The sequence below is a fragment of the Verticillium dahliae genome, genomic scaffold (genome assembly GCF_000150675.1).
Source record: "Verticillium dahliae VdLs.17 supercont1.2 genomic scaffold, whole genome shotgun sequence".
NCBI lineage: Eukaryota > Fungi > Ascomycota > Sordariomycetes > Glomerellales > Plectosphaerellaceae > Verticillium > Verticillium dahliae.
This window is the reverse complement of record NW_009276916.1, coordinates 106345-116250: the sequence shown is the minus strand read 5'-3', so window position 1 is coordinate 116250 and position 9906 is coordinate 106345. Positions and strand designations below refer to the sequence as shown.

The 9906-nt window shown below is 60.3% G+C and overlaps 6 protein-coding genes across 6 annotated transcripts; 3 read left to right on the top strand and 3 right to left on the bottom strand.

The window, feature by feature from the left end:
• Positions 1–7: 7 nt before the first annotated feature.
• VDAG_00838 (uncharacterized protein) lies at positions 8–945 on the top strand (the record flags this gene model as incomplete). The annotated part of the gene is made up of 2 exons (XM_009649724.1): positions 8–87; positions 150–945. 2 exons carry the CDS (start codon positions 8–10, stop codon positions 943–945), a joined length of 876 nt encoding a protein of 291 aa, XP_009648019.1.
• An 823-nt stretch (positions 946–1768) lies between these two features.
• VDAG_00837 (uncharacterized protein) lies at positions 1769–2632 on the top strand (the record flags this gene model as incomplete). The annotated part of the gene is made up of 2 exons (XM_009649723.1): positions 1769–1836; positions 1903–2632. The coding sequence occupies 2 exons, from the start codon at positions 1769–1771 to the stop codon at positions 2630–2632; spliced, it is 798 nt and encodes a 265-aa protein (XP_009648018.1).
• Positions 2633–2814: 182 nt separating this feature from the next.
• Positions 2815–3580, bottom strand: VDAG_00836 (uncharacterized protein; the record flags this gene model as incomplete). The annotated part of the gene is made up of 2 exons (XM_009649722.1): positions 2815–3432; positions 3533–3580. 2 exons carry the CDS (start codon positions 3578–3580, stop codon positions 2815–2817), a joined length of 666 nt encoding a protein of 221 aa, XP_009648017.1.
• Positions 3581–4109: 529 nt separating this feature from the next.
• VDAG_00835 (RING finger domain-containing protein) lies at positions 4110–5235 on the bottom strand (the record flags this gene model as incomplete). Its single annotated transcript, XM_009649721.1, has 2 exons — positions 4110–4412; positions 4450–5235. 2 exons carry the CDS (start codon positions 5233–5235, stop codon positions 4110–4112), a joined length of 1089 nt encoding a protein of 362 aa, XP_009648016.1.
• A 1130-nt stretch (positions 5236–6365) lies between these two features.
• On the top strand, positions 6366–7829 carry VDAG_00834 (DNA replication regulator SLD2; the record flags this gene model as incomplete). Its single annotated transcript, XM_009649720.1, has 1 exon — positions 6366–7829. One exon carries the CDS (start codon positions 6366–6368, stop codon positions 7827–7829), a length of 1464 nt encoding a protein of 487 aa, XP_009648015.1.
• A 366-nt stretch (positions 7830–8195) lies between these two features.
• Positions 8196–9859, bottom strand: VDAG_00833 (thiol-specific monooxygenase; the record flags this gene model as incomplete). Its single annotated transcript, XM_009649719.1, has 2 exons — positions 8196–9612; positions 9726–9859. 2 exons carry the CDS (start codon positions 9857–9859, stop codon positions 8196–8198), a joined length of 1551 nt encoding a protein of 516 aa, XP_009648014.1.
• Between the last annotated feature and the right edge of the window lie 47 nt (positions 9860–9906).

Below are 9906 nucleotides of genomic sequence, written 5' to 3'. Positions count from 1 at the left end.
GTTGATGATGACGACGTCGAGGGGGAGGAGGAGGAAGATGATGATGATGACCACATCACCAATGCCCCACTACCTGCGGCACGCAAAGTGCTAAACGTCCCAAACAAGGTGGACAACGACGATGATGACGACGACGATGATGATGATAGTGAAGAGGACGAGGAAGATGAGAACGACTCTGACTCGGACGAAGACATGCACGAGCCCCAGTCCGTCCCTCATATTACGCACGCCCCAGAGCCACCAACAGATCGCACAACTCCCGTTGTTGCCAACTTTACCGTGGAGGAACTCTCCGATTTTGACCCCATGGATGACAATCGTGTCGGCGTCATTCCCCCAACAAGCTTCGAGTACCCCGAATCAGATCGCTCGCGGTCCCGCTCTCGCGGCGCGGGCAGCTCGACAAGCGATGTCTCAGCCCCCAAGAACCACGCACATCTCCCGCACCGACCCCGCCCCTACCCAGACCTAGACATCAACATGATGCAGCACCTTCAAAACCTCAACTGCAGCGGCTCGGACGACGGCGAGGAAGAGGATGATCTCTTCGATGCCTCTGACGATGCGGCCCACAAGGAATTTGTCCTTGCGCAGCGCGCTCTCAAGATGCGCAAGCGCCGCTCCCACGGCAGCTCCATCGGCAAGCGCACGCACTCGGAGCGCAGCGATAGCGACGGAAAAGAAGACTTGCCCGACACGCCGTGGGATGCTGTCGGCGCGAGTGCGCGCAGGCTGAGGCGCCGTGTGGGCGACCGGCGAAGCCTGCAGTTCCAGGACCCGCCACCCGAGAGGATCGAGGAGCTCGAGGAGCCCGACAGCTGCGAGGAGGGCCGAGGTCGTCTGATGAGGGGCTTCGGGATGCTGTTTGGGGACGGAGAGACGCTGGCGCGCGAGCTGCCATATTATGCGATGGAGATTATGGAGATGGACGAGGATGAGTAGTGGACGGGCTTTTTTACCCTTCCACGTTTGCACACGCACAAAAAAGGGGGGCTACGGCTGAAGGAACGATTTCAATGTTGATGATGATTGGGAGCCGGATAGACTAGTTTTTTTTTTGCGTCTTCTTTTTTTTTTCCATGTTCCCATTTTCACTTCTAGTATGACATCTTTCTCGATCCCCCCATTTTGATACCTCATCGATAGACTTCTGGCGGATTACAGCATTGAGGGGCATAAGCGATGGTTTGGATATTGGAGCACGGTTTTCTTTTCTTTCTCACAGCTTCCTCGTTTCCATATTTTTGATGATCTTTTTATGAGTATTTTGGGGGGCGATAGATGTGCTGCAATAGAAGGGCTTCAGTGCTCTCATGATATTGTGGATTTGGTTGGCCTATTGACTTGTGCAACATGTGGAGCGTCTGCCATGCACGAAGCTGTGGAACTGCTGCGGATATCCAGGTGAAGGCTCAGGAATAGCCAGCGAAGAGTGAAAGACCAGGTATTCACCTAGGTACCTGGTAAAATGTTGGTGATCCCCTTTGTAGCTGTTATAGCTGTGGTGAAGGGAAGCTACCGATTACATAATACAGAAGCTGCCCCTCCCACTGCAACTGTACAACTGCTGTTGGTGGGGTCCAGAGTCGTCCGTTCGAATGTCAACAAGACCAACCCAGGGCATCATCTTGCAACAGCAGCTACTTCGTTGTGGCGCGACAGGGAAGTCCGTCAGGAGACAAAAACACCTGTCTGATCTGGTCATTCAATTTCCTGCTTTTTATGACCTGACGACAAACACTCTCACGATTCCCATGCCATCACCATGTCACACCTTCTCAGCATCCACCTCGAGCAGATAGCCCTCTCTTGCCAAGGCATCGAATCGCTCCCGTAAGTCTGCACAGGCCCCATTTCTGAGCGACAGAGCTCAAACCAGACGCTGACCGCCCAAACCAGCTTCCCACCGCCCAAGATCTTCACCAACGCCCTCCTCCACAACACCGACATCACCTCACTCATCCGCGATACGGAACCCCACGAACGCGCCCTCTTCTCCGTGCCCCCGCCGCCACCCCTAGCAACAGCCCAGCCCGACCCCGCCGCCGCCGCCGCAGCGTCAACATCCCGCCCCCAAGACCGCCGCAAGACCGTCTTCGCCGTCTCGTCAGGCGAGGTCACGACGGGCGGCGGACCAACGGGTCGCCCGGCGCGGCGCAACACGGCCGTCGCCGCCGTGCTGGGCGGCGACCTCCACGCGCAGCTGGCGCGGCGCCGGGCGGGCGACGACGTCGACGTCGAGGTCCTGCTGCGGGGCGCCGAGAAGCTGTGCGGCGTGTACGCGCTGCCCGGGGCCGAGGCGCGGATCGCGGCGCTGCGGGGGCGGTGGGGGCGGAACGCGAACACGGCTGCGTACTACGAGGCTCGCGTCGCTGAGCTGACGGCGAGTATGGAGCGCGCCAAGGGCCAGTGGGGGTACGAGGACGAGGAGGACGAAGAGCAGGACGAGGACGAGGACGAGGACGAGGACGAGGACGAGGATGGCGGCGCGCATGACGGGCATGTCATGACGGAGGAGGACCTGCGGGCGGAGGAGGAGGAGGTGCGGGAGCTTGAGCGCAAGAAGAGGGAGCTTCAGGCGCGGCTGAGGGCTATGGACAAGGATCTTGGAGGGCTGCTTCACATGTGAGGCACCTGCAAACAACAAGTCATCGACTTGCCGTGTTGGATGAGAAGCAAAAACGCCCGAGATATTTTGGTATGTAATGAAACTACAATGATACCCCGTTTACCGACCGAAAGACAAGACAAGCGAAAGACGATACAAGCGAAAGACAACACAAGAGAAAGGACAAGCGAGTGCTGTGATGCCTACGCCCTCTTCTCCTTAATGTTGGCAAACACCTCGACAAACGCCTCAACATCCTGCGCGCCGCCGAGCTGCTGCCCGTCGACGACAAAGTGCGGCACGCCGCTGACGCCGAGGGCATACGCCTCCTGGACCTCGCGGTCGACCTGGGCGCCGCCGCCGTCGCTCTCGAGCCAGGCCCGGACCTCGCCGGCCTCGAGCCCGCCCTTGACGGCCGCCTGCACGAGCATGTCCTTGCTCGTAATGTCGCCGTCCTCCTCAAAGTAGCTGCGCATGATCTCGGCGACGACGCGGTTCTGCGTCTCGGGGCCCTTGGCCTGGGCCAGCGCCACGACGCGGTGCGAGTCGCGCGTGTTGCCGATGCGGCTGTCGAAGGAGAAGCGGATGCCCTCGCCGGGCGCCGATCTGGGCGAGGCGCGCCGACATGGCGTCGAAGCGGCCGGGGCCGAAAGCGCTGGGCCATGCGCTCGCGCAGCGGCACGCCCTGCTTGGGCGACGTCGGGTCCAGGTAGAAGGGGGACCAGGTGACAGTGAAGGTGTCGTCCTTGCCGGCGGGGACCGTCTTTTGGTAGAGCGCGATGGCCTTGTCGAGGCGGCTCTTGCCGACGTAGCACTGGGGGCTGTTAGCTGGAGCTGCAGGGTGACTGGAGGGAAGGCTGAGGGAAGGCTGAGGGAAGGCTGAGGGAAGGCTGAGGGAAGGCTGGAGGCGAGGCTGCTTACCCAGGGGCAGACGTTGTCCGAGATGATCTTGATGTTAAAGTTGGTCATGGTGGATGATGTGGAAGTTCGTCTCTGCGAATGGATTCGGTTGATCTTCAATAGTGCTCTCGAGTGAAGCACACAACGAGACGAATGTGATGGAGGCTGTCAAGAGTCGTGTTCATGAGCTGGGCCGGCCATTCTTTAAAGTCGGCGGTCGTGGCGGACATTTGTCAGCACGTCGGCGTCTTTTGTTCGGCCTTGCCCGGTGGAGTTTGCTGTAGTGCGGTGGAACAACGCGGCCGGTGCCTCGGTCGAGGCGTCCGAAACCGTTGTCCGTCAGCAGGCGGCACCAAATCGAGCTGGGCGTGGGGTCGTCGACTGGTGTTGGAGTAGCAACTTGGTCGGAAGTAAAATGACGCCGACGGGATGATTGGTTTGTCAATGCAGTGCTCTATCATACTTTTTCTCGTCTCTTTTTGGGATGCCTGCAGGCTGGAATCGACAGGGAGAGAGGAGAACTGGGTCTCGGTGACAAATTTCATCGTAAATCATTCTACATGTTCATGGGTATCTCAACAGAAAAGCGGGCAAATGTCTACTCCCGCGCAAACCTCAACTGCGACGTCCCTGGCCTGTCTCCCAAACTGTCGCCCCTCCGCCACGTCGAGGGATACGTGACCTGCTCCCGCCCCGGTCGCGAGGTGCCCTCGACAGAAGGGCTGCGACTCCGCGACCGCCCCCGCTTGGCTCGCAGCTCGGGATACTGCACGGCATTGTCCCAGTTCTCGAGCGCCATGTACGGACTGCGCAGCCACGCGCGCAGCTCGTGCAGCAGCAGCCTCGTGTTCTCCCGCCCGAGGAACTCCCGAACGAGCTCCTCGGCCTGGCCCATGCTCCCCTGTATGTCGACCGTCTTGAGGATGGCGACGATGTACTCGAGCAGGAACTCGGCGTTGTTGGCCCTGCGCCGTCGCACGGGGGTCCCTCTCGGCGGCGGCAGCTGGATCCGCAGCCGCCGCCGTCGACGTGTCGCTCGTGGGCGCCAGAAAGTCAAAGACCTGCAGCTCGCGGCGCAGAAACATGCGCGCGCGCGAGACGAGCTCCGCGTCCGTGGCGAACATGTGAGGCGTCAGCTCGCGGTAGCGCGACACGCGGTTCGAGCCGACGCGCAGCGAGTAGAGCTGGTTGCGGTAGACGAAGCGGCGGTGCCGCAGCGGGTCGTCGTCCTGGGCCGAGCCCCGCGCGCGACGGGTGCGGTAGAGCGAAGGGCGAGGGCGGCGGAGGCCGAGGGGGTCGAAGCGGCGGCGTCCGGCAAAGTGACCTGGCGATGTATGGGGACCAGGGCCGCTGCGGGTCCTATCATGGGATCTGTGGTGTTGCTGCTGCTGCTGCTGTGGTGGTGGTGCTGGTTTTGGCGGGACGTGGTAGGTCTTCCATTGCGCCCGGTCTGACGAAAAGTCGTACCGAATCTCGGTGATCTCGGCCTTGCAGAGGGGACATGTCGAGCACGTCGGCTGCTGCTCGAGCCAGGTGGTGAGGCACAGGAAATCAAAGTCGGCGTGGTGGCAGGGGAGTGCTTCGCATCCCTCGGAGAGCTCAGAGAGACAGATGACGCAACAGTCCTCGGTCGAGGCGAACGTCTTGAGCGTTGTTTGCAGGACGGCGGAGTGGATGTCTTGGAGGGAGGGCCTGGTATCGGTGTCAGGCGGTATTGCTGACATGCCGCTGCCTGCAGTGTTCTTGGGTCGATGTGTTTGCCAATATCATGGGTGTGGCGAGAGGGAGTTGGGAGAGGAGGAGAATATGGGGTCGTGAGGCTCAGGTGCGGCTCCCCTAGATCCCCTGGGACACCTACCCAAGCTACCTAACTGGGTGGGTAGGCAGCCTAAGCTTAGTGGAGTGATATGGTATCCAGGGGGTGATGTGCCAACATTCGCCACCACGGCATGTCCAATACAAACCAACCCTCAGCGTTAGGGTCAGGTAGAAGGACCCGTGATGAACACTACAACTTGCTTCACCAGAACATCTATAGATGTTTGAGCGCGGGTGAAGCGTCGACAACTCTCGACGATGCTGGGGCGCCTGGCTTGGATCTAGATGTGCACACAATCTCAGCATCATACAGACTATCTCGAGATTCACGCTCTCTCTTCACTGCTTGTTTCCTCAACCTCAGTACTGGGCGGTCAGTTTAAAGCCTGAAGGTTCACACGATGCATGGCACAGCGGCTACGTATGTAAGATTTGGATGTAGCTTTGTCTCCAGTCGCTCCGTGCCCGCCCTACAGCTATGAAGTGAACCGCTCAGTTCATTTGGCATGGAGAGCGAGCGGGCTTGGGGTTCATTCGGCTTCAGAAGTATTCTATCCTAATACGTGTTTTGTTGTCGCGAGCACACACCCCCCCCAAAAAAGGGTACCTTATTCCAGTGAAGGCTGCCCTCTGTGGCGTGGTGCCCAAAAAGCGGGGAATCAATAGGGTGGACAAGGACGTGCGGCGGCGGGCCCGGACGCGAGAATGACAGGAACGCGAATCGAATGGCGACGCGTTTAGTGCTTGTCCCTGGTACTTTCCCACTCAGACGAGGGATGCTCTCAGACAGGGAAAAGGAAGGCACATGGCATCACCACCTGCTGCAACCTCAACTTACCTCGATCCTGACGTCTGAGCATATCACTTCTTCTACCGACAACCTGGCGTACCCTCGAGCTACCCAACACCGTCGCCACGGCTGCCCGCTCGAATCAAACTTCGATGGAGGAGCACGACAGGGCTAAGTACGAGGCCCAGTCGCGAGACTTGCGCGCCGACCTCAAGACCTGGGAGACCACTTGGGCAAAGACCCACGATGGCAAGAAACCAGGACGGGACGACATTAAGCAGAATGCTGAGATTGGTACACACATCTTCTCCCATCTGGCCATGTCTGAACGACCTTGCTAACGAGGCAGCCCTGAAATACAAGCAGTACAACAAGACCCGTGACATACTGTCTGGGAAGATCCCGCCCCCCTCAGAACACCCAAAGCCAGAGAAGCGACAATTAGAGAAGCGACAATCAAACCATGTGCCGGTACAGACGCCTTCAAAACGCCAAAAACACCTTGCAACCCCCTCCAAATCACGAAACGCCTCGCTCGATGCCACGCCTTCAAAATCACTGCCGCCTCTCTACGACGACGCCAACACGAGCACCCCCTCCATCGCCCGCCACTTGTTCAGTCCCGCAGCACCGCGGTCGATTGGACCCACGCCGCAGCGAGATGGCCGCGTCATGGGGCTGTTTGATCTGATGTCGGAGCGGGAGCTGGGAACGCCCTCAAGAGCGAACGGGGCATCGCAGACAGCCAATGCTCCTCTGTCGTTCTTCGCCACTCCGAGCAAGCGCGGCGCAGCCAACTTGGAGACCGCCACCACTCCAAATTCTTCCGGGAAAAAGCGAAAAACGGATGGCTTCGTCACGCCCTTGAAACTCAAGAATATGAACGCCAACGGCGACAAGACCCCGTCCTCGTCAACGTCGGTCTCCAAGCTCCAGTTCAGCACTCCTGCCTTTCTCAAGAGGCACAGCTTCGCACCTGTCGACGAGAACGGCGAGTTCCCTGCCGCCGCGCCATTGCGGCTGCCCCGCAAACCACTGGGCCGCGGCCTCAGCGCCATCGTGGCCAGCCTGCGGAAGGTCGAGGAAGAGGCACACGACGACGATATGGACGCGCTGCGGGAGATGGAGCAAGGCGAGACGGGGCTGGCGCCGGCGCCGGCGCCGATGCAGATGAAGCCTCCGCCAAAGCCACAAGACGATGTCCTGGTGGCCGACAGTCAGGTCATGAACCTGCCGCTGGGCGGCTTCGACGACGAGGGCATGTACGACAGCGAGCCTGAGGAGCAGCTGGGACGTGACGGGCAGCCCTTGAAGGTGTACAAGAAGAAGGGACAGAAGAGGACGACAAGGAGGTCGAACATGAAGCCGGTGCATCACAAGAGGCCGACGGCACCAGTCGATGGCGCGCTCGCGGAGGAGGACGATGACGTGGTTCCTGAAACGCAGATGAACCCCAACAAGGAAAACGAATACGCATCAGGTGACGAGGCAGACTTTGTGCCGTCAGACGTCGAGGGATCTGACGTTGAGGCTGCCAAGGGAAAGAGCTCGAAGAAGACCGTCAAGAAGAATGTGAAGGAAGGAGCTGTCAAGAAGACGGCCAGGAAGGTCAACGAGTTTGCGCACACCAACTTCCGGCGCCTGAAGCTCAGAAACACGGGCTCCAAGGGCGGCGCTGGTTTCAACAGCAAATTCCGGCGCAGGCGATGAGGAGAGGACAATGATTTGGTGGTCGACTTGATGGTGTTAGTGTGTTGGGTGCTATTGGGCGTTTTCCCCTTGACGCGATGCTACTTGAGCACAGGAACAGGACGGGCACACTGGATGGGACGAGTCATGACAGCATTGCATGCCTGGGAAGGCTTGGGATAATCACATGTTGCAACTTTTTTTGGTTCCAAATTCCTCTTCCGCGCTGTGGCTAACCAAGGTCACTCTGTCTTGAGCAGACTCGATCAAAAGCTTGTACGAAAAGACTCTGATGCACACTGCATTGTGCTGGCAACATTGCGACGGTCGATACATGAAAGGAGAAGGAACGCTTTATTCTCTATCGAACATACCCACGATCATCGCCTAGAAGGCCTTTGTGTTGAGTCCCTGCAACGCCTGCAGCAATAACGGCAGCTTCCTGATCGTGTCCCAGTCATACGCGGGCGGTGCTTCGATCGTCTTGCGACCGGCTCCCGGCACCGTGCCCAAGTTGAGCTCGTCAACGCCAGCCTCGTCCCAGGCTTTTGCGTTGAGCCTCTGCCACATGTTCTTCCGCCTCTCGTGGCCGTCGAGGAAGGACTTGAACCACGCTCGGTCAAAGACGGGCAGCTGCCGGCCGAGGCCGTTCTCGCCGGGCCCCGCGAGGCGGCGCAGCTCGTTGAAATAGTCTTCAAAGTGCGGGTGCACGAGGGCGAAGCGCGGGCCGTCGCCAAAGGCCGCGATACGGTCGGCCTCCCACTTTTGCTGCTCGGCCAGCGGCGGCAGCGTGGCGCGGCCGGCGAGCAGGCGCGCCGCGAGAACGGCCTGCCACTCAAAGATTTTAAAGGTCAGGCCGGCGGCGACGGCGCCGACAAAGAGCAGCGTCGGTTCCTGCTGGTAGACGACGTGCTGGTACAGGCCCGGCACGCGGTTGTTGCGCACCTCGACGCCCGGCAGGAAGGGCAGCGTCCAGGTGTAGCCGGTGCCGAAGATGATGGCGTCGACGTCGCGTGCGGGCTCGCGGCCGTCGGCAAAGTGAACGGTGCGGCCGTCGACGCGCGCAATGTCGGACCGGCGCGCGATGCGCGGGTGGTTGAAGGCCTCGTCGCCAAAGTAGAGGTTGGCGCGGTGGCCGTCGACGACGGCGTGCACCGGCGTCTGCGCCACCGAGGCGAGGTCGTAGGCGATGTCGGCCGCCGACACGGAGGCGCCGACGACGACGACGCGCTTGCCGCGGTAGTGGTCCCGGCCGCGGAAGTTCTTGCTGTGCAGCACCGAGCCCGGACGCAGCTTCTCGAACGTGTCGAGGCCCGGGATCGCCGGCACGTACGGCACCGAGTAGTGGCCGCTGGCGACGACGACGGCGTCGAACCACTCGGTCCACCAGTAGTCGGAGCGCTCGCCGTCCCGCCGCAGCGTCAGCTTCCACTCGTGGCCGACCTTTTCGACGCGCTCGACCGTCGTGCTGTAGGAGACGAGGTCCTCGTAGCCGTCACGCTCGAGGAGCGACTGCAGGTAGCGGCGGATGACGGTCCAGTGCCGGAACGGCGTGTCCTCGCCATGGAGGGCCACCGAGTGTGGTGAGCGGTCGGAGGGGATGGGCTCCTGGCTGAAGGACATGGGGATCGCGTCGACATTTGTCTCGAGGTAAGGGTAGACGGAGGAGTCGGCGAAGCGGGGCTGAGTGAGCTTCGGCGTTTGGGCCGGCAGCCGGTCCGGGATGTCCACCGGAGGGTCAGCCGTACGGTTGGCGAGGGCCTCGAGGTCCGTGAGCAGCGGCGGTGGCGTTGTGTCGCCGAGCCTGGCCGGTTAGCTTCACTCACTGTGCTGGAGCCTCATCTTGACTTCTCATAATGAGAACCAAAGAAAGAGAAAAACGTAGTAGAAAGAAAGAGAGAGAGCGAGACCACTCACCAACAGCCACCGGCCGCCTCTCGGCGCTCAAACACGCGGATCAGGTCGAAAGCCTTCTCCTTGGCCAGGGCATCAACGGCGATGGCACCGCCGGGCCCAGCCCCAATGACAGCAACCCTCTTGATAGCAACCATGGCGTCTTGATCTATGGAAATGATGGAATCGAGTTGAACTCGGGAGG